Source organism: Alosa alosa, chromosome 9, assembly GCF_017589495.1.
Source record: "Alosa alosa isolate M-15738 ecotype Scorff River chromosome 9, AALO_Geno_1.1, whole genome shotgun sequence".
Lineage (NCBI taxonomy): Eukaryota > Metazoa > Chordata > Actinopteri > Clupeiformes > Clupeidae > Alosa > Alosa alosa.
In genome coordinates, this window is record NC_063197.1 from 21,829,804 (window position 1) to 21,853,854 (window position 24,051).

Sequence of the window (24,051 nt, forward strand, 5' to 3'; positions counted from 1 at the left end):
ACGCATCAAAGAGTAGAGGAGCAAGCAGCATCAGTTAAGCTGTGTGATGTAAATGCAGTTGCCAACGCATAAGTTTATGAAATATGTCTGATGTGCAAGCCTACTCCACTATGATGACACAGAAAGTGTGAAACATCAGTCCCATACTGGTTTAAGCATGACTCCTTGCTTCTTCTACATATTGTTTGTTCACAAATGTGCAGCCACAGAGAACATTCAGTGTTCATTAAATTAATTAATTAAGGAGTAACCATGTTTCAACTGTGATGGTGTGTGTGTGTGTGTGTGTGTGTGTGTGTGTGTGTGTGGGTGAGTATGAGTACACATGCTGTCTCAGGAAACTGTGCTGGCATCCCACTGCATGACAGCCTGCGGCTCTGTGGCTTGTTGCTCAAGGAAATCCTCTGAAAGATCAGTGACTTGCAGCAGGGAAGAGGCTAAGTTTACACTGGTCCATCACTGTCCTACAACAACCCCCAACTAATCCCTAACTGATGTGCATCTATGCCTGTAAACACACAGTATGTGTGTCCATGTGTATTGATGCATATATGCAAGTAGATGAGAATAGGCTTATAATGGTAGGCAGTAACTGACAAAATAACTTGCTATAACAATGAGCAAGTTGACCATTTTGCACAAATCATCAACTGGAGAGGCGACTCTGTATAAACCATAGAATCCTGATTGAAACCAAATATTTTCTTCAACAGTAGGGGAAGCATTTGAGCTATGAATTGGCTCTAAGTTTAGTGTAAACAAAACAAAACAGTTCAAGCAACCCTGTGTCTTAAGTCTATTCATGCATCACTTATGTTAAAAACATAGGGCAGAGCAGTAAATTCGTTTCTCTTTGTAGTGAGGCCAGTCACAGCAAAGATCCTTTAATTAAGAAAACACATGAGGACATTACTTGTAGATTTATATAATAAAATGTCAGTAAAAATAGGTTGCCTATATTCACTTTTCAAAAGACTCCACATTCCATCCAGTTCATGAAAAATGGACTTGGTCTGCACTTCATGACATGGGCTCAAAACACAAGTATACAAGGCAACATACAGTAAGATAATATGCTATAAAGCCTTATATAAATACACCAGTCAGAAGGAAGGAAGCGAACGTACATATACAGTATATTGTGTATACTATTTATCTTAAGTGCTACATTGTGAGACATTATTCACCTCTGCTGATTTGAGTCAAGTGTAATCCAACGTATGTCCATTGAGTCTGAAACAAAGGAATAAGTCCCCCATAGTTGGGGACAGCAGAGTTTTGTGAGCAGTGTACACCCCCAGACCCTGTCGTCTGGCAAAATCACCAACACAGGGAGTTGCTCGAAAAGTCCTATCCATGTTCGGGCGCTCCCGAGGCGAGAACCATACACGAGACCACCAGGCCTGAGGCTCAAGCCTCCCCGGCAGACAGCTCCACGGCGGGCTCCCATAGGCCCCCCCCGCATCAGTGTCCTTTCACAGTTTGCTGTCTAGAGCCAGGTGGTCCGGGTGGAGTGCCGGCTATGGACCTCGGCACGAGCCGCAGGGGGGTGGCAGTAGCGCGGTGTCAGGCCACGGCGCTCCCTCCCCGGGCGGCGCGCACTCTCAGGGTCTGGGGGGGCGGGTAGTCAGGCTTCTTCAGCAGTGGCGTCTATACCAGCATAGGTGAAGTTCTCAAAGAGCGCCATGTTCACGTAGGCCTGTGAAGCAAAAAGCATTATAAGGAGGTATTGACTAACACAGCAACACACTACATAGAAATGCGGCTTGAATTGCACGCTATCGTGCTATCCTCTTCAGCTCTTGCTTTGACTGACTATGCTGTGACCACACATATCAATTGTGACTGTAACAATATCCATAAATCTGTGCTTTCAAATTCTACCTCAGCACCACAACAGTTTTGTGTCTTTGTCTGGCCAATTAAAAATGGCTTGCGAGAAGGCTTTTTTGCTTGAGTTCAGCTTTACTGGTATGGACCCAAGTAGCCCATGACTACATTTCAACTTTTGCATTCAGGCCCTCACCTTCCTTGCCTCTTGCATCCTGGTGAGTTGCACAGAGATTTGTTGAAACGGTGGTCGCTCGTACGGCCGATCCCTCCAGCACTGTCTCATCAACTCATACCTGAAGAATAAAAAAAGCCTCTCTCAGTTCTCACTTCCGAGTCATTTGGCAAATGTGTGAGCATTGTGTGTTAAATAAGCCTCAGTCTTATTTACTGTGAATTTCAACATATGTTTTTATATTCATTTTAACATCCCTCCTTATAATGCACAATGCAAAGCATCAATGTATCAGTCGACAGTAGATAAACAATCAGGCCGTATGTCTTAATAACGCTGTTGGCCTTGCAGTGGAGTTTGTGTGAGAATAAGAGAGTGGGTATATTTACACTTCATCATCACAGTTCTTGGGTTTCTCCATTCGGTATCCCTGTGGGAGTTTCTCATAGAGCTCTGCACAGGTCATCCCACAATATGGCGTTCCACCTGAAAATAGCATAGATAGTGATAGTGAGTGACACCCACACCAATATAACTAACCAGCCAACCTCATTATTACATTACAATTATCAAGTACAGTATCATTATCAGTGTGGCAATTAACTGTTATCATCACCAGCATCACCCAGTCATACTCATCCTTGTTGCTCAAGTCAAATTCTCTCCACCAGATATACACTCAAAAGTTTGGGGTCACTTAGAAATTTCCATTCCACTCCACAGAATACCAACTAAGATCAGTTGTATTGTTTTTTTTAATCAGGGCAGCAGTTTTCAGATTACATTATGTCCTTACATAAATGCAAAAGGGTTCTCCAATGTTTTTTCAGTTAGTCTTTTCAAATGATATCAGATTAGTAAACAGAATGTGCCTTTGGAACATTGGATGAATGGTTGCTGATAATGGGCAATGTAGATATTGCATTAAAGATTAGCCATTTCTTTCTACAACAGTCATTTACAACATTAATGATGAAAACAAGGACATTTCTAAGTGACTCCAAACTTTTGAACGGTATTGTATTTGGTGCACATTACAGTGGTTGAAAATTGTCAGCTTCGTACTGCTAAACTGAAAAAGAGACATTTTGTAGAAGACATATTTGCTCACCTAAGCTCACAATCTCCCAGAGAAGGACCCCAAATGACCACCTGAGGTAGGTGAGGAAACAGGGGGGTGAACATCGGGAGAAAGGGAGGAAGAAGAGGAGAGAAGAAGGGAGAGAGAGAAGAGGGAGGAAGAGAGAGAGCAAAATAACATATGATTGGAGTTGTTTACTAGACAACATAACTGAGCAGAAAATCATATTCAGTCATTTTAAGATAACTTTCTTTAAACATTGGTGCATTTGTTTGTGCTTCTGCAATGTGATAGAATCGAGTCTGCCGAGGGGTAATAAAAGAGGTGGCACCTCTGAAGCTGTCTGCCACTTCTGCACTTGCCATTTGTGCCACCAACTTCCTTTGGTTGTTGAACTCTCTAGCACACTCTGTTCTCATGGCTATAAAAATAGGGCTTTGACAGGGGGCATGCAGGCTTGCGGCAGAAGTCTCCAACTTCCTCATTTACTTTATCAGTTCCTTTGCATGAATTTATCAGGGTGTAGAGTAGCACATGTTGTAGAAGAGTAGGAATTGTTGTTTACTAAGCTATATTAAGGTCACATTATGACATCGAACAACTGGTTGTTGTTCAGTAGAAATGGAACAATACAGTATATTGAATATTTCAGTATTGAAATATTTTTGGCACAATATATCATTTGTGGCAGCAAGTATTGCAATATTGAGTCATTTCATTATTTTAATTTCATTCCGGTACATTTATCTAGTCTGATACTATTGCTTCTGAATTCTGGGAAACATCCTCAGTTCTGTACCTTAGCATCATTGGGTGTTTCGGCCTTTTAATCAAAAGGACACCCTCTGCTAAGACAGGCCCATCGCAGGCTGATCAGACCCGGTATGTGTCCCAATACCCCTGGGGCCCAGCCAAGGTCTTTTTTTCTCTCATCAACCATATCCTCTGACTGTAGTGCTCTGGAGTCACTGATGTTGCCTTACTGGTCCACCGCAGGGTTTGGCTATGAATTCCCAGGTTTTTCAGGAGCTGAGCTCATTGTCCTTATCCGCACCAACACAGTTCTTATCCACATTACTTAACACAACATTGGTTTTTACTCATTGATCTGAATAATACAAATCAAGATAGGATTAGTGAAACGAAAGGGAGTGATGCCCCAGACACTCACACATCACTCTTTGTGGTGTAAACACTGTAATTTAGAGACTCTATGGCCATCCATCGCACAGGCAATCTCCCCTAAGAGATAAAACAGAAAGATTTTGGTCTTTAATATTTAACACACATGCACACACATTTTCTTTCTTAATGCAATGATGCAATTAAACATTAGCATTTGTTCAGCCACAAGTGTTTATGTATTTTTTCGTGATAGGAGAGGCATGTAATTTGGCTCTCTGCTAACCTCTGCTGGCTAAAATTGAACACGCAAAACATGCACTGCTAAAATTATGAGGGAAAATTGATACTGCTCAGCTAGAAAAATGTTGCATTTTAGATATCATATTACAGAATAAACAAACACATGAAATACCAAATGCCAAATCCTAAAATCTAGTAGTGCATTTACCATAGTCTTCTTGACATACACCTCCTCCCCTCGAGACAAACCAAAATCAGCAATCTTGGCAACCAGGTTTTCTCCTACCAGCACATTTCTGGCAGCTAAATCTCTGTGGATAAACTGGAGACAGAGATGAGAGGTCATACTAGGTTTTAATCAGGACTGAACTAAAAGATCTGCACAGTGCTCAAACTAAAAGTATTATCCCTGTGAGAAAACATGTGGCTAAAATTACATTTTCCTCATCTTAAGAGACAAAAGACAAAACAAGTATGTAAGTATAGTATAAGTATATATACTCTTTTGATCCCGTGAGGGAAATTTGGTCTCTGCATTTATCCCAATCCGTGAATTAGTGAAACACACTCAGCACACAGTGAATACACAGTGAGGTGAAGCACACACTAATCCCGGCGCAGTGATCTGCCTGCAACAGCAGCGGCGCTCGGGGAGCAGTGAGGGGTTAGGTGCCTTGCTCAAGGGCACTTCAGCCGTGCCTACTGGTTGGGCAACCCTCCGCTTACAAGTCCGAAGCGCTAACCAGTAGGCCACGGCTGCCCCTACACGAGTGAAATTGTTGAACAATTGAAATTGTTAAAAAAAAACATTCTAAAGCACATTCTACCCTTCTGCTCATTTAATAGTGCAGTCCCCTTTTTTAAAACAATTTCAAACAATACTACATAAAAATGTATGCTCCGTACAAAGCCAGCCACAGAGCCATACCTGTTTGTCACTAAGGTAATGCATGCCATTGGCTACATCAACAGCAAACTGAAGCAGCTGTTGAGAGGTAAGAGTGGAGGCAGTGCCATGCTCTTTGGCGAAGGCTGGATCTGTCTCTAAGACACGGCTCTTCCTCAAAAAGTCCAGCAGATTCCCGTAAGGTGCGTACTCAATGGCAATGTAGAGGTACCCTGTGAATGTACAAGGATATAAGACAACTCTGAATGTGTTAAAGAGAGAGTACTCTCAAAATACGTCGTTGGTTGAACATGCACCTGAAAAAAACTGAGAGAAGAAAAAACTGAAAGATTACTGCTCAGAACACTCTATGCATGAGTTGCTTTCAAGGCAATTATGCAACAACCTAATCTGTTTCTAATGAAGCTGTGGGAATGGACAAAAAGGGATTTCTTTTTACTCAAAATGCACTCGGGCCCCATATCAAGTTTTGTTTTCTATAATAGTGGCAAAGAAACAAACAAAACAAACATAATCGTCCAGATTTCTCTAACAGTGCTGATATTGGCGTGCCAAAAAAGAATCTAATAAAATTTGAATCTGACTATAGAAGTTAACTATTTCCTGTATGCTTGCACACTAAAATATCAAGAGATTTAAGACAATGATTAATCATAATGTATATCTTGACTGTTATGTGTACTTAACAGATGGTCGATTTATGTCTAAGGTAAGTACCAGAAATACCCACAGGATGGCGCTCTCACCTCTATTCTCACAGGCACCAATGAGGTTAATGATGTTGGGGTGCTGGCCAAGCTTACAAAGGACCTCCAGTTCTCCTGCAAAGTCTCTGTGATCGTTCTCAGAGGCAAACTCTAGACAGGATAAACACAACGGGGACACACACACACACACACACACACACACACACACACGCACACACACGTTGGTCAATTGGACACTTGGACAGTTGGACACATGTACGATCCTGCATATTCTGTGTGTGTCTGTGTTCATTGTTATCCGTGTCTCTCCCACATGATTCACCTTTCAGCATTTTGATGGCAGCACTCATCTTATTGCCGTCCTTGTTCTTGATCATAGCCTTGATCACTTGACCAAAGTTGCCCTCGCCGATAACGTCCTCAAACTTGATGTCGTCCCACTCCAAGATGGGGTATGTCAGAGGCTCTGGGTTGGGCTTTGGGCGCCTGGTCAGGGTCAGGGTGCCTGAGTTGAACTGCAGAATGGTCTCCTCCCCCTGAGCAGGAACAGGGAGAAAGGCATGATCTCCACGAGGTGTCAATGCCTATGAGCGTGTGATTAGACCAGTTGGCACTATGAAGAACAGTACAGGTTTTACCTGTGTGTGTGTGTGTGTATGTGTGTGTGTGTGTGTGTATATGTGTGTGTGTGTGTGTGTGTGTGTGTGTGTGTGTGTGTGTGTGTGTGTGTGTGCATGTATGTGTGTGTGTGTCATTACTATTCAGAAAACTGGGGACTGCAATGCTTACCGATCCAGACTGGTAGGTGAACGTGCGCCGACGTTTGAGCAGACTTTTGCGTATGCAGAAGAGGACCACGAGGGCCAGGAGGATGGTGACACAGGTGACGGTCACTGAGCCCACCACTGCCACCAGGAGCTGAGAGCTGTCCCCTCCTGGTTTCATCACTTCCTGGGTGGTGGGTGTGAATCTGAGTGTACCTGCAGCAAGATGGTTTAATGTCTCAGAGCAGCCAGAGGAGCATCCACCCTTGTTTCATTGGCTCTATGAATCAGTTTAATGTGTTATTGTAGTGCTACAAGAAAATAGGTATTAGTAAAACAAGCATTACAGGTCTCAATAGGTAATCATGAAAAATGCTTTGAGCATAAGACTTTCTTGTACATTACACTATCAAGTGATTCTGACGAGACTAGTACAGAAGTGTTCTCTTGAAACACTCATCATGTATTGTGTAGATATTTTCCTTTCAAGGGTAAATTCTTTTTCAACAGTATTTTTTTTATGAGTATCTAGTTTTTATGGCATCCTCAAATTCAATCCCATGGGACAGCGTTATGAGAACAGACGATAGCCACACCTGTGATTTCCTCTAGCCTTGCAGTCTAACCACTTTGTAGTTGTGCCATTAAAAAAAACATTACAAATCAGCTTTTAACACGACATCAAATATACATCACTTGCTGTTGTTGGTGGCTGACAGTTAGCTAGTAAGCTTGCAAGTTTTAGGCAAAACACCATATGTCCTTTTTTATCAACTACAACTTTGTTACTCTGTCTCATTGCTAATATCCTTGATAAAGGCTTTGGTACTACAAAACAAAAAGTGCCTATTATGGCATTTGCCACCCCACATGTTGGTTTTAAAACTGCAAGAATCATTGTTGACCTTTTCTAACAGCACTTAAACAGCATTTAAATAACCTTAAAAATATTTCACAACCTGAGCAATAACATATTAAGATTTCTTTATGTTCACTTTTTATGTTCAGACACTCACCATCTCCTTGGATCGGGGCTTCCACAAACGCACTCCATTCTCCAGGCACCTTCGAAAATGCCCTGACCCTGAACTGATAGTGGGTGCTGCCATTGAGGGCAGTAATGTCCTTGGTGGTCTTATTGCCATCTTCGGTGTCCACCCAGAGATGCACGCTCTTTTGGCCAACCGGTTGGTACTCAATGGTGTACTTAATAATGCCCCCGTTGGGGTCCACTGGCGGCTGCCACTGGACTCGCACTGCGTTGAAGGAAATGTGGTCCACACGAATGTTCTGTGGTGACGAAGGTCCTGAAATGAAATTACGTAAAAGAAAGCCACAAAACAGGTTACTACCAGAGGTGGACTCTCTTTCACTACAAATCCACATTCAAGTTACTTTCCCTGCACTTGCTTTAGTACATCTGAAATTTAGCCTCTACTGCAATTTAGTAACTTTTCAAAGAATAACAAGACCTCCTCTCTCTATTCTCTCAGAGTCTAGCTAAAACTGTGCACCTATAGCATTGGACCTGACGTAGAAAGCACAAATGCAGCTCTCGCAGGCCTCTGAGTCAAGCACAGAGTGGCATTGCCGTGGATGGTTAAAGGGGAAATGTTACCCTGGCTGTTGACGCGGAGGATGTAGGGCTTTGAGGCCGGCCCAAGACTGCCACAGTTGACCAAACGGACGATCACGCGGTAGTCCTGGTGGTACTCCAGGTTGTGGAGATCGATGGAGTGCACACTGAGCATGTTGTGCTTCTCCCACAGCTTCGTCCCCGTTGGTCCGTAGAACTCAACTAAAAAGCCTGTGGCTGAGCCGTGGCCTTGAGGCAGAGACCACTTGACCGTGGCGTTACGGCCCTCCAGCGAGCGGAAATCGATCTTCGGCCTGGCCGTGGGCTCTGACGACACAGAACATGCAGTCAGAGGCAGTCCGCCATGCCTGCTGGATCACTCACAGACAGGCTGGGTCACTTTCAGCTACCCACTGCTGCTAGCTAGCGGGCCAATAAAATGGAATTAGCTATGATGCCAAGATTCTTTCCTCTCTGCTCTACACTGACCAATTTAGTGTACTGTGCTCACTACTCTCATGCCCTGACTGCCCTGGTTTTGTGTATCACTGATTGGACGGGTTTTGATGTCCCTTACCTGGACAGTCGGTCTTCATGATGGCCTCTGGTCCCGAGGCCCCCTCTCCTCCCTCCCCAGGCCGGCTGAGCTGAACCTGCACCAGATACCTGGTGGAGGGCTGCAGGTGCATCAGGCTGATGGGGTCAGTGTTGTATACTGGAAGAGAAAGAGAAAGAGTCAAAGACAAAGACTCTCTGATGGGTCCTTGATCTGTACACAACCTATTTATGTTTTAAATAGAAAACATTTCACAGAGGCATTTGTCTTACTTTTTTTGACTTGCAGGGCCAGATGTGATCAGCAATTTTTGAGGAGACTTTTAAGGAGACTTGAAAGAGATTTTGAATTGCTATTTATTTGCTACCCATAGAACAGATTCCTTAATGGTTGTCTTCCGAAGCAACCAATTCTGCCAGACTAACTCTTTCCAGACTAATCGAAGGTGAGATGACACCCTTGTCTCAAAGAACTGTATACGCCTTGTGCTAATACAGCTGTACAATAAAACAACATGCATTTTACCCCATTCATTTAATTGGTATATGACATCAGCTGTTACTACATCTAATACTACAAATCCATCTTGTGAGTGTAGACCAAACAAGCACAATGGCACAGTGTCAGCAGACAGCCTCGTACGCCTTCAGCGTGAACTCACCGCTAAAGGAGGAGAACAGGTCCGTTGAGTCCAAACGTTTATAGAGGACTTTGGTGGAGGTGATGGGTCCGTCTCCTCTGTAGGCGTCCCACAGCTTCACCAGTAGCTGCTTGCTGCCCTTCTCCAGCAGTGTCGGAGGTGTGGTAGGACATGGTGGCTCTGAGTGGAGAAGGCAGATCTTGTCATGAGAGGCAATATCACGTCAGAGTATCTACCAATGTACAGTGTAGGCTGAGTCCATTAGGAGGAGAATGGTGAACTGTAACTGCTATGACAGTTTATTAAGAGTCTAAAAAGTATGTTCAAAAGTATACTTCTGGTTTAACAAGACAATACATTACAATTATAATGCCATTAGTGTTTAAATGTGTTTTTTTTTTCATCACATATGCAACAACCACTTCTGTTATTTGCGTCTATTCATTTTCACTGTCGTATTCTTGATCATTATGAGCGTCTTTGCTTACCTTTGACAGTGAGATTGAACTTGCGTGAGTCCTGCCCGCCGTTTGTCGACACTCTGCACTCCCACAGGCCTCCGTGCTCTGCTTGCAAGCGTGGGATCTCAAAATGGGCGGTGCTCTTGTTCGAGTCTGTGGTCGTGCGGATAGGCTGGTGACAGAACATGGAGAAACTCTGTTAATGCTATCAATTAATATTGAATAGAAAATGACTGTAACACCCACACCTACCCACTCCTCCACACACACACACACACACACACACACACAGAGACACATACACAAAACACACACACACACACACTGACATGTTACCTGAAGTTCAGTGCTGTCCAGCTTGCGCAGCACTATGCTCATGTGCCTAGGCGGGGGGTTGCCCGTGGCAGAGCATGTGAGCTTCGGGCTTGAGTGCAGGTTCCACTCTAGGTTGTCGTCCATTTCAATGATCCGAGGGGCATGCTCTACAAGGGCAGAGTAAGACCATCAGACAGCTGACAAATGAAGACAGCTTCAAATTCAGACATTTAGCAATTCAGCAAATAAGCTCAAGGACACTTCCACTAGCACCAGCTACCTACTGATTAGTGAACGACTCCTCTACCTCTCGAGCCACTGCTGGTGATATAGTACACAGTTCAACAAAAATGCTAAATGCCATTCCTGTATTTAGAGACTTTAGTCTTTCAATATTTTAACCCAGTCTCTTTATAGTCTCATTGACTTAAATCATCAAGTATCTACAAAGCATCTGGGTGTCAGATGTAGGAGTGTTTGAGGAGTGCTAAAAACAACAGGAAGGCAGTAAACCAGCAGGAGTAATGAGCACAAACGTCACCAAATACAAGCATCTTTTGGTTCGTTGAATACCACTGGAGAGGAGTCACTGCATAGCTGCATCAACTGCATGGGATGTCGTTCGAATAATAAGTAAATATTTCAACATTTTTCCCCAAATTTAATTCAAATTGAAATGATGGACATAGGAAGGCCCATGAGGTCTGGATGTGAGTCCTACCCTGTGATACCCTGATCTCTCCCAATTAGTGCATCAGGTGTCTGAGCTGAAATTCCTCTGTCACCTGATTTCTCGCAGTGTTGCCCGCGCCACCCTGTCTGGCACTGGCACCCGCTGTAAGGGTTGCAGGTTCCCCCGTTCTTGCAGTCACAGCGCAGCCGACAATCCGCACCATACATGCCATCAGAGCATTCTATCAGAAGGCACAAAGGATCTTAGTTGCACATTCTTTTTTTCCTGCAAGTCTCATACCCAGTAATCTACACTGATCCTGTGATCCTCACCTCTGAAACAAAATACATAATGTGTGTAATGTAAGTGTTTTACTCCTGTAATATAATGATTAGACTCCAATACAGCATCTGGAAGAGGAACAATATACAGCATCTGGAAGAGGAACAATATAGTGTCCCATATAACCCATTCAACAACTTCATTACAGAATCATTAACCTAACCAATGAAGTACTCTACACACGAAAAAGACATAAAGAGTTTCAGCAGACTTGCCACATACTACAGTAGATGTACCTATACTAGGTGTACTAAAGCTGAAGCTGCTCTTACTTTCATTGCAGAGAGCTCCATGCCAACCACTGGCACAGGAGCATCCATAAGGATCCAGCAGACAGAAGCTTAATCCTTTGCAGTTCATCAGCTTATTACATGATTCCTGACAGTTGTGACCAAACTTCCCTTCCCGGCATGCTGCAGAGGACAATACAGAGGCATTTTAGGAAGCAAAAGATCATTATAGACAATGGATTTTTTACTCAGACACAGTACAGTCGGATGGGTGTTCTCCCTCCCTAGCTCTGTGGGAGAAAGTTCTATGTCCTGTCTCACCACCAGGAGCATGTTTCACTTCAGGGCGAACCTTTCCATCCGTCCACACCCACCTGTCTCACAGCGCATTCCCATGAACCCCGGCGGGCAGATGCAGTCTCCACTCTTGTCATGACACACACCCCCATTGAGGCACTCGGGACAGTCCTGATCACATGCGAGCCCCCACTTCATGCCTGGACAAGCTGGTACAATCACACAACAGGGTGGTTAGCCTCAGCTCCAACATCAACAGGTATCATCTAAACACGATGTATACTTGTGGTTTACAATGGGTAATGCTCCATACCTCTCACAATGAGTCTCATTATGGCACCAAATAGCAGACTTTCACCAATGAAGTTGGCACTGTAGATCCCAGCGCTTTCCTCAGTGACTTGGTTTAAAGTCAGCCTGGCTGTATTGTCTATCCGTTCTTGCACATGTGTTGTGGAGTAGAAATTACCTGAAATGTTAAAATGTTTCATTTATCATTTTATGAAATCAGGCCATTTAACACAGGTAACTTTAGGTAACATAGAAGAGGAAGAGGAGTATTCCTGAGCTTAATTAGTCAACAAAGCAATATATGCAGCTCACAAAATCATGTTTTTGTTTACTTGGAGGAAAGAGAAGATATTATTACCATTATGTTTCCATGTGATCTCTTCTTTTCTGTCCGTTTTGTGGATATGTGTGACCAATTCCACTGTATCCCCCTTATTGGCAGTCATGGAAAGTTGTGCTGGGACCAACATCCCTTTGTTTCATATAAATAAAACATGTTTACTATGACACAAATCAAGTGACAGAACATCATTTTATAGTTTGTCTGTGTCTATTGTCATTACTCCATCTTACCTCTGTTGAGGTTGCTGACAAAAGTCACAGTATGATGGCTGGAACGGCAATGAAAAATGCCTGCATGCTCTATGTTGTGGAAGCCAGATGCAATCACCTTACTGGCTTCATTGGCCACACTGGCCACTTGTGTCACTTTGAACTTGGGTTCTTCTGGATACCTGATGATTTTGTCGTCTTTCTTGATTTCCAGATTAAGTTTGGGGTTGCGCTCACCACTGACACATGTCAAGGTGTGCGTGTTACTGTGCCCGTTACTACTGTGCCCCACATTAGAAATCATGGTGAGATCCATGACAGAATCTACAAAAGACAATGAAAGTATGTAATGTTTAAACTGAAAACCTTAAACTGTGGTCCCATTATCCATGACTTTTAACACAAAGTATTGTCCAGTTAACATCTAAAACAACTGTTATCCCAGATTTGATTAGGCTACTGTACTGCCTTATTCCCTAATGTAACAAATAACTTCAGTGGCCATATTTTGGATGCTCCCAAAGAGAGATAAGTTATAGTTAAGCCATTTTCGCTGAAGAACAACATGTTAAGCCATTTTCGCAGAAGAACAACATGTCTACAATCAGTAGCTTCTGCTGCTTTGAGACTGTTGTTCTCTCCATCCTCCACCTATCCCCTTCCTCTACATGCCATTACTAGGCATATGACCCCCAAACAATGGTAGGAAACAAAGATGAGCCCTGGTAATCTCAAGAGATCACATTCCACTCCAGACATTGTGGGCTGGTGAGTTCCCTTACCAACCAGGAAGGTATTTTACTGGCTGTAAAGAGTAAAGTTATAACATTGGCTGGGCATAAGTTTAGTCCGTGTAGAGGTGCCTTGAGTTGTCCATACCAGACCAGATTTCACGCACACATCAGATTTGCATGGATTGATAGTCCTTTTGAAACGTCTGAATTCACCCATTTACCACATAATGTGAGCTAATGCTAAATACTATAACGTATGTAAACTACATCTTGACACTGACTCTACACACGGAGCAAGAGTTCATCATATCAAGTTGATTTTTTTGTGTAGGGTTCGGTTCGGGCTAAATACTGACTGTTTTAGCCATACACAAAACCTTAATTCATTAAATAGTAGCGGGTAAATATTAAAACAATACTCACCTGATGTGGAGATAAAACATAACAGTAAAATGACGTTAATCATAATTCCAGATATGTTGTAATCCGTTAATTTGTGGATAACTCCGATATTTTCAAATTGGTATAAGATCTGCTTTCCAGATTATTATTCCACTGTGGCGCGTTAATGCGCATCTCCAGTAATTCCGATGTTACATCCGTACCATTAAATTCAGACAAGATCTGATATTTTCTGAGATGTCTCTTGGTGTAAAAGCGTCTAATACGTCCAATAGCCAAGCTATGTTTCCCAGTAAACTCCTCTCCTCTGGGTGGGAAAGGAAGGAAACCGCGTCACGGCGCCGGAGAGAGAGGATTGAGGGTTTTGGCACTTCACATTGTTTGACATCAAAACATGGCATACTTGTTGTCTGCATTAGAATACATAGAGCCTGTTAACTTCGATTATAGTAAGTTTATAGGATAAAAGTATTTCTTCAGATGTCATGATAATCTAAGTGACCTTTAATCTGCGTATATAAGAACACCTACTACAATATTAGTGAGAAATGTGTCAGCTACCCCAAACTTTCTCCGATTTTTTTGAGTTTTTTGACAAATGATTGGTATAAATGAATTAATGTAATCATTTTTGGCTTGCATTGCACTTATTAGCATATTTCTCTAATAACTTTTACTTATTTATGTGTTTAATATTATGATTTAGCCTATATGCTATGGGTCAGACTGAGGTTCATTTAAACCAACCACGCAGCTGCAATTCAGATTTTACATGTCCATTCTGTCCTTCTGTCCTGTATGCCACTCATCTGCATGTGCAGGTTGCAAACCACAGAGTGATTGCGCAAACATTCATAGAACCAGATGGTCGTCGTTCACCTGTGTTACCAATTGAACGTGATTCAAAATTCTTATGCTGTTGGGAACACGTGCACTGCCAATAACACAAACCTTTCTGTGGTTTCGTGATGTGTGCCTGTGCTTCAGCTCCCCTGATAATCAAGAACAACACATGGGTTTCAACTTTGGATTGGTCTGTTGGATTGAACAGATTGGAAATGTCATCAGCATTGTGAACATCCAAACATTCTTCCACTACTTCAGTGAGTGTGAGGAAATGAAGAACAATCTTGCACTGCCTTTGTTATGTCTGTCTGTTCAGTCTGGCCTGTAATTACATGGAAATCATCCAGCATCACACTTTTTAAAGTCATTAAGGGAGCGCTTCAGCACACTTTGAACAATTATGGATTGGCGGATTGCAAAAGTGTTGATTTCATGCTTTCCCTTGGTTTCCTGATCACTGTATGCAGTTTGAGTTGACTCACTTTGGTATTGTTGGAGTTTCCTGTTTTCAGTTTGTCATAGGCTAAGATAAAAAAAACAGTATGAACACTTCTATATATTCTTCTGCTGACTAGTACTTCTTCTCAGTTTTGTTCATTGTTTCACACAGCTATCATTCAGGTCTATCATCCTTATATGCTTATGCATGCACATTATGCAAGCAGGTTATCTTGAAGTACCATTGTTTTTTTTTTACTTCTTATGGTGACCTTTGAAGACACTGCAAAGTAGACACTGGACAGAGCGGAATGTTCTTTAGTCTTCTTTTGGCACTGTCACTAAAAGTCCACTGCAGGAGTGTCCCTCGCACCAAGAATAGCACATTACCTTGAGCAGCCTTTCCTTTTCCCCTTGCACATGGCCAAAAATGCAAAACACCCATAAACAATCTCATCTGTGAAAAAACAAAACTGTTGCCACTGGATATATTAAAAAAAAGTTGATTATTCTTATAAATATACTCTGTAATATGCTCTTTAGTATTGGCAATATGCTTAAGAAGCAATACATTTGTAAACATAGGGTCATTGTTGTTTTGACTGCCTGTGTAAAGGTAAAGATGATAGAGATGATAGAAAAGATGTAAAGATGATAGACATGTATGCATGCCTGTGGGGTATTTCAGTGGAAATAACTACTGTAACATTCCAACATACCAAGTATATCAAATTGATGTCAATGTTTTATGGTTCTCCAGTGGTCACATGGGTAATGACTGAGTACCTGGTGTTTCACGTACCCCAGTGTGCAGAGGACATCACTGAGGAGAAGGAGGAGGAGGGGGAAACATCACGGGAAAAGGACCACATGCTGTATCAACACAGACACTGGACCCTAGGCTCTGCTAGACAGGGTGTGTAGATGTGCGGTCTGCTCTGTTGGGGTGGAGACCTGGCTGGGGTACAGCGCCACTCTTTAAGCACCAGCAGCCATTGTCCCAGCCGCCTTTTGTTGTTCCGCGCTGCAATCATGTGTTGAGTTTATTATGAGAGTGGAAGGCTTGTTGATTATTTTTCCTTGCTGTTTTTGCTTTGCTTGCATCAGACAAAGACAAGTCCTTCTCTGTGTCTCTTTCTTTACATGCCTTCCTTTTTGGGGTCAGCAGACAATATGCACATGGTCAGCAAGGTCATGTCTGAGAAAAAGAGATACAAAAAAACAAGGAACTGTTGTGATTTATCAGTACCTTTTCAACTTAAAGTTACTGGTATGTTTATTTTATGTTTCAATTTCAGTCATAGTATTTTGCTATTGTTTTATGTATTTGTGTATGAATTATCTTAATGTGGGTTTGCAGTTTAGTTCAGTGTTTTTCTAAACAGTACTGTTATGAATCTGTGGGAATATTTCAAATCTCACCAGTGCTCAGAGTCACTTAAAACACCCGGGCACTGCTTTGGCACTTTTTTTTTGTGCTATGCATGTGTGATGGGGGTTTGGATGTGAAAGCCTTGTGAGAAAGTTTGTATTAAATTCCCATTTCCACCCATTGTGAGGAGCACTGGCAGACTTCCACACGCACCGAACCACTCTGTGTGAGGGAGAGCAAGAGTGTGTGTGTGTGTGTGTGTGTGTGTGTGTGTGTGTGCGTGCGTGGCACACGGGTTGTGACGGTGGGGGGGTGCGCGATCTGAGACGACCGAGTGGGCCCCCATGGAGGAAACCCTGCCTGGGATCCTGAGCGCTCTGGGTGCTGCGATAGACCTCAGGGAGGCTGCAGGAAATCCCTGCCGCGATAAAAGAGGGTGAAAACACTGGGCAGCTTGGGAAATAAGTGTCGGGCCTCCTGTGTATACTGTCAGGACAATCCATCAATCAGCTTCCGGCCCAGCACTGCAGCGAGTATTTTTCCTGCGCACCCACTTTTCCCTCCTTGCCAGGGTGGCGGGAAAAAGCTCCTCGGTGTTTGAGAGCTCACAAACAAACATCAATCCATCCTTCATCCTAGATGTCACTCCCTGTTTTATTCCAGAGTCACTGGAATAATATTGTCAGCGTTCTGTACATGTGGGACGGTCAGAGCTGTCCTGCAGTGCTCCGTGGAATAATAAACAAGGCGGCCTGGCTGAGGGAAGATGTTCCCTTTCTTGGACGCGGTCAGTCAGGGCCAGAACAGCAGAGCGACAGAGACAGAGACTGATGTTTGATGATGAGCAGCAGGCCTGAGGGACCTTGTGAGGAGGATACAGGGGCAGGGTGGAGGAAGGGACAAAACAAAGAAAGGAGATCTTGCAGGCCGGGACGCCAAGGGGATCAACACTTCCTACGCTCCCGCCGAGCTCCATACGCTGACCTTCGATTGTTAACACGGTTATTCTTGTCAGGCGTTGTCCCATGCAAACACACAAACATGTGCACAGAGATGGACTGGACAGAGACTTTTGAAGTACATCAGACAAACAATTTTTGACATTCTAAACATATTTTTTACTGTGAACAAATTACTTGTTTTTTTTTGTGAGTCATAAATATTGGCCTATCTCTTACAAGCAGATAATATCTAACATTATTGTTATATCTGTATTAATGGCACTGTAGTTTGAAAACAAACTATAGTAGTGCTGTATAACCCAGTTTAAGCTATATTTCATGCAGAGATCTGATATAATGCGCAAACAATGTTATTTTGTCAATGGGAGGTCAGATGAGCTCACTGTACAGGCAGTAAATTATATCCATGTACAGAGTGCTTGCTAAGCGCTTGCTCAGAAGAAAGTGTAAAAACTACCCAGCATGTCAGGCACACTCTCTGCACTCTTTCCTTTTCCTCCTCTTCTGGCTGGAAAAAAAAAGAAAATGTGCTTAAATGTCTTGAGCCAAATATCTGTGATGCAAAAATATATTCTGTCATCCCATACCCTGATTTCCACTCTGCACTGGTATCAGTGCCTTAGTGACATATTAATGATTTCCTACCGCTTGATGTGGCTACTGGGTAATGGAAAAAACATCTTCTGTATAACGCTATGACAAGGTCATACACGCCTGTAAGATTTCCCTTACTTAAGCTGGTGGCCATGTTTTGTCTTGATTCTGTAAAAGAAAATGTGTTGAATCTGTTTTTTGGTGAGAATCATATTGCTCAAGGAGCCAGTAACTATTCCACTTTTTCAGTTCAAGTCATCCTTGAGCATGTTTGGTGCCAAAATTGAAAAGTGCAACCGGCAACATGACAAAAAGGATAAAACTCAGACACTGGATCAGAATACGTTTATACTGAATTAGAAACAGTTCAAATATGCAGGCACTGGATGGGTCTGATATTTCCACAGGCTGTTGGTTAAGCTTTTCATACTTGTCATCTCATGTGGAATTAACTTATTGTGAGTCATTGCTCCTAGGAGTTCAGTTTTGTGTTGCAGTCTGCAGTCATATTTCCACAAAGACTGCCCTGGCTTTTTACTCATATTGTCATTATTCAACCTTGTTTCCATGTGCTGTCACATACGATGTGTGTTGACAAGGGGGAAGTCCTCCATCCGGGTGTACTGTGACCATTCCCCTGAGTCAGCCACTGGCCTGTGCTGTGTTTCCTATCACGCCTTCGTCATCTGCCGTTCCTGCTAACGCTAACATAGCTTCTCATAGTGACCCCATGCCATATTTACAATGCTGCATAAATTGTCCTTCCAGCCAAGGGAGCTCCCACGCACCCACACACACACACAAACACACACAAAGCTGGACACTACAAGCTGACATATGCTGTAGTATGGTGGTATAATGGACAAGAAGGGAGAGAAGGGGAGGTCTCTGCAGGTGATGACTAAGTCAGTCAAACAAGATGTCCATGTACTGTACTTCCTGAACTCCCAGCCCACAGTTTATTAGAGGGAAGTAGTAATCATAACATATCTGGTGTCGATATCATGCAGCATTCCTCTATTTGTCTGCCAGACTCGTTGTCAGAGGCACTTTTCTTTTTGGGGGATTGGGCTCGCCAATTTAGCTGTGACATCTGTTATTCCCCCTGAAGAGTAAATCATTTCAACTCACTGTTTTTCAAAGAAAAACATTTTCCTCTTATGAGAAGTCAGATTGGGGCACACAAACTTGTGGCTGTCGGCTAATATATTGCTCCTGGAGGTTACAATAACAGAAGGAGATAATGACTATCTGTGAGGTAATTTTAGCCACAGAGCTTGGGCAATCACCACAGGAATAGGACAACCTACCCTTTACAATTATTTATTATGGACTGGGATGATATTTTAACCAGCGATAGTCTCTCGGGAATAGAACCACAGTCAGGAAGTTTTGATATTGGACAGGACATGGGTGTGGTTTTTATGAACTGTGTGTATTTATGAGTCAAAGAGATCAAGAAGAAAAACTAATTCTGTATGAATAAATGACAATATTACACATAAAAAACATGACAATAAAAATAGAAGGTGCTAACTGAGAGAGCATGTAAGAGAGAAAGACCGATAAACAGAGACTTCTTACTTCAAAACTATACCTTAATACACTTAAAAGACACCTGCATTATGCCTTTCATGATACTTATTGATCAATTGATGACACTGTTAAAGCAACAGTGGATGATGTGAACTTTTTCACAAATACCACATTTCGCTGTTTGTCAGATTTTCATGCACAGGCTACCCATTGTGTAACATTATACTGTCAGAAGGCATTGAACTGGTTTACACACTAAACATTGCCACCCACATTGAGATAGTAATGTCTGAGCTGTCTACTACATATTCACAATGGAATGTCTACAGCTCGCTGTTTGCCCCAAACTATTAGTAGCAAATTATAAAAACATCAACCACAATATAACAAAATTGGGAAATTATTCCATTTTAGGTTTTGGAACTAACAGTTTATTGCATAATTTATTACATTGTCAGGTTTTTATTACATGTTTTATGGAGTTAAGTACAGATTTTCATTACATTATTGGGAGTTATTACATTATTGGGAAATTATTATATAATTGGGTTCTACATGGCACAACACATAAAAAATAAAATAATCTGGCAAACGACTGTACTATGTATAAATCCATGACAATTAATGACAATAATGATATCAGTTCAATTCATTGTCACTCTTTCACACTGGCACGGCATAGCTCATACTGGAATAACTTGCTTCCTATAGTGTAGATTATGACTTGGCATGCTTGACATTTGCGGTCAGTGACTTTGATCTAAAAGTATGCTACAGCCCACATATACTTCAGAGTGTAAGGATTTATTGGTCACGCAAAGGACTGAAGTAGTGAACATGATATGGTAGAAACATTATAATGGACCAGTGTTCGACAAGTTACTGCAACCTTAAGCAGATATTAAAAGTCAACATTCAATTTACTAAAATTTCAAAATATGTACAAAGAATTTAAAATAATTTAAATCACAAAGGCCAAAGTGATTCTATGGTAGAGCTTTAAAGCATTTTTTTAGGAGATTTTGACAAAATTAAAATATAACCAAAGTCTTTGTCCAAAAGAGTCTTTATTTCAGTACGTGTAAGAACTGACTGTCAAATACCTCTGATTTCAACCTTTTGTAAAATGGGCAAGATGACTGAGTTTGACTTTGGCTGCTGGTGCAAGTCTCTGCTATCTCTCTTGTACCTTTTCCAGCAGGCCACGCCTAAAAAGGTACTGACGATGGCGGCCATGCAGACCACTACAATGATGATCAAATGACTGTCCTCACCCTGGTCTGGCTTTTTAGTGGCATTGGTGGTAGGTAGGGGTGTGCTTCTTCGTGGTGGGGTTGTGTATGGTCTTCTCCTCTTCTCTGTTGGGGTCACATGGTCCACAGGTGTGGTGGGCTGTGTTGTAATTGTTGTTCTTAAAGTTGTTGTAATTGCTGTTGTTCTTAAAGTTGTTGTACGTTCAGTAGTGGTTGGTGGAGTTGTCAAAAGCAGTGTTGTTGTAGGTAATGTTGTGGTTGTTGGTGTTGTTGTTGTCATAAGCGGTGTCATTGTTGGTATTGTTGTGGTTGTAGGTAATGTTGTGGTTGTTGTTGTTGTTGTCATAAGCGGTGTTGTTGTAGGTATTGTTGTGGGACATATTAAGACACTTTCTTCTAGTTTGATGATCTCTTGGCCTTTCAAAGACTCAGGTGAGGCACATAGTACTACAGATTTTAACATTTTGGGATTGGATTTAATCCATTCGTAAAAGGGTTTCAGGTTACAGTCACAATGCCAAGGATTGCCATCCAGGTATAATTTACTCAGTTTCGGTAGAGAACTGAAAACATCATTTGGTAGCCATTTCAGTTGGTTTCTAGAAAGTTTCAGGGTTGATATAGAGTTTTTTAATGGCTCAAAATTGTCTGATGTAAGGGATGTAATAAAATTTTTCTGAAGATTAAGATCTCCGACCTTCTCCAAACCAACAAAAAACTCTCCTGCCACAGTTTCAAACAGATTCTCTGACAGATCCAATCTTTTGAGCTTTGAAAGAACACTCAGACCTCCTGGAGGAAGTGTGGTGAGATTGTTGCTCTTCAAACTTAACTCTGTAAGCTTAGGCATTTCTCCAAATAAGTTTGGTGGCAGATGTGTTAATTGATTACTGTGCAGTGTCAATGTTTTAAGTAATGGAAAGTTGACAAACATCTGCAGTGGCAACTCTGTCAAGAGGTTGTTGTCTAAAAGTAACTTTACTAAATTATCTTTATGCAGAATTAGCTGTGGCTGTATGTATGATATTTTGTTGTTTTGTAAAGCAATCTCTGTAATTTCTTGCAGATTGTCAAATATTCCATCAGGTAGAGATGGTAATTCATTTTCATACAGTCTGATTACTTTGAGTTTCTTCAATTTTGAGACGAGAGATGATGAAATGGAGCTGAGTTTATTTTTTGCCAGATGAAGATTCTGAAGATTTTCTAGCTGATCGAATATCCCATCCTCGATGGTAGCAATTTCATTTATATGCAGCTGTAGATCTTTGAGTTTCTCAAGACCATCAAACAATCCCTTCTGTAAACTCTGGATTTTGTTGCTTTTCAGGACAAGATTTTCAAGGCTGGTCAAATCCTGAAAGACTCCCACAGAAAGTGACTTCAGCGGTGTGTTAGATATCTCAATACTGTTAATGTTATTTAAGCCCTCAAATGCTCCAGGTTCAATAGAATCTGTAGGGGTACCAAGGAACTCAACCTTCTCAAGCTGAGGATTTGTGGCAAAGGCACCTTTGTGAATTAAACTGATTGGACTGCCCACAAAAAAGACCTCTTTGGCCCCTTCTTTTTTCAGTGTGACCGGGATTGCTGGGACCTTTTTGTCATAGACGTCTCGGTTGACACAGCTTTCCTCATCTTGATCACACACAGACTCACCAGAGCAGCCTGTTAAAAAAGCCAGCAAAATGCATTGTGTAGTTTGAACATTTGTCCTAAAGTAAAAAAGAGAGAAAGACAGGTGTATTTACTTAGTGGTAACATTGACTGTGTGTGTGTGTGCATTGTTGTGTGTTTTTTTTAGTGACTCAGTTATAATGATAACTTCTTTCACAGATTAAAGAAAGAATTAAAAGAGATGGCATTTCTGCAAAACACACACAACAGAACAAAATATGATTTACATAATGTATTATTACAATGCATCATGTGTTTTAAGCAAAATCTAAAATGTTGGTAGGAAATAATATTATTACCATACTTTCAAAATAATTGACTCCTTATATTTTTTGCATGCTCATACTCATACTACTTTTTTGATCATTCACCAATCACATCCAGGAATAAAGTCTAATTTAGCCAAGCAGTAATAAAGGCTGCAATACATACCACATTGTTGCGTATGTCTTGTAGGAAGCTATGAACATAAGCACTCTAAGGGAAACCACCACCACGTAGCCGACCTGCCTTATCTCTGAGCTGCCGCAGGCACAGGCTCTGTGGTTTTACTTGGCCAGAAAAGGCGAGGCCAGCTGACTTTCTGTTTTAACCTTTAAACACTGTTCCGGTCGAAAATGACCGATTTACACATTCCCTGTACCATAAATATGGCATTTTTCATCAGATTGCCTCAAGACCTTATGATCCTTCAAAAAAAGGCATTTGAACACATAGAATTCATTGTGACTACTTTCTTTGAATTTTGAGTGATTTATTCAATTTGGTAACACTTATTTTGTCAAAAATGACCGCCATAGGAAACATTACATTACATTACATTACATTACATTTGGCTGACACATTTTTAACCAAAGCGACTAACAGTTTAAGTTTTAAAGCAATTCTCAATAATTTTAGGACAATTTAAAAACGGTAGAGTACAGTAAGAATAAGTGCGTCAGTGAGTGCTGTTTTTAACAGTTACAGTACGTGTCAGTTCAAGACGGCTGGTAAGTGCTAGGATCAGCAAGACTTGTTGTAAGTGGTGCTATGAGAGATGTTCTCTAAAGAGCTGGGTCTTCAGGAGTTTTTTTGAAAATGGAGAGGGATATCCCTGCCCTTGTAGGAACTGGCAGTGTGTTCCACCTGCTTGAGGAACAACAGATGAGAAAAAGTTTGGATTGGCCTGAGCATTACCCGGTGGTAGAGCTAGCGATTCGATCTGAGGAGCGCAGCGGTCTGGAGGTAGTGCATGTCTGTATGAGGGCATTCAAGTAGGCGGGAGCATAACCGGAGACTACTTTATAGGCAAGCGTTAGAGCCTTGAATTTGATGCGGGCCGCCATAGGTAGCCAGTGTAGCTGGATGAGCAGCGGGGTAACATGTGCCCTTTTGGGTTGGTTGTAGACCAGCGCCACCGCGCGTTCTGGCTCATCTGAAGGGGTTTCACTGCGCAGGCTGGGAGACCTGTCAGGAGGGCGTTGCAGTAGTCG

The 24,051-nt window shown here is 42.0% G+C and overlaps 2 protein-coding genes across 5 annotated transcripts; both read right to left on the reverse strand.

The window, feature by feature from the left end:
* Positions 1 to 857: 857 nt before the first annotated feature.
* Positions 858 to 14,150, reverse strand: tie1 (tyrosine kinase with immunoglobulin-like and EGF-like domains 1). Of its 4 annotated transcripts, none has more exons than XM_048252312.1 (23): positions 13,920 to 14,150; positions 12,784 to 13,086; positions 12,569 to 12,682; positions 12,233 to 12,388; positions 11,997 to 12,128; positions 11,665 to 11,805; positions 11,163 to 11,291; positions 10,399 to 10,544; positions 10,090 to 10,234; positions 9,623 to 9,781; positions 8,983 to 9,120; positions 8,448 to 8,732; positions 7,846 to 8,136; positions 6,855 to 7,045; positions 6,388 to 6,601; positions 6,105 to 6,215; positions 5,380 to 5,570; positions 4,660 to 4,773; positions 4,258 to 4,328; positions 3,117 to 3,157; positions 2,395 to 2,491; positions 2,027 to 2,126; positions 858 to 1,699 (listed from the first exon to the last, which is right to left on the reverse strand). In XM_048252312.1, the coding sequence occupies exons 1-23, from the start codon at positions 13,960 to 13,962 to the stop codon at positions 1,628 to 1,630; spliced, it is 3,384 nt and encodes a 1,127-aa protein (XP_048108269.1). In that variant the 5' UTR covers positions 13,963 to 14,150; the 3' UTR covers positions 858 to 1,627. The 4 variants fall into 4 exon arrangements, with proteins under 4 accessions (XP_048108269.1, XP_048108268.1, XP_048108271.1 ...); XM_048252311.1 differs by having other exon boundaries at positions 6,388 to 6,649; XM_048252314.1 differs by lacking the exon at positions 8,448 to 8,732.
* Positions 14,151 to 20,741: 6,591 nt separating this feature from the next.
* LOC125300757 (carboxypeptidase N subunit 2-like) lies at positions 20,742 to 23,074 on the reverse strand. The gene is made up of 2 exons (XM_048252887.1): positions 23,009 to 23,074; positions 20,742 to 22,614 (listed from the first exon to the last, which is right to left on the reverse strand). Exons 1-2 carry the CDS (start codon positions 23,044 to 23,046, stop codon positions 20,742 to 20,744), a joined length of 1,911 nt encoding a protein of 636 aa, XP_048108844.1. The 5' UTR covers positions 23,047 to 23,074.
* Positions 23,075 to 24,051: the final 977 nt, after the last annotated feature.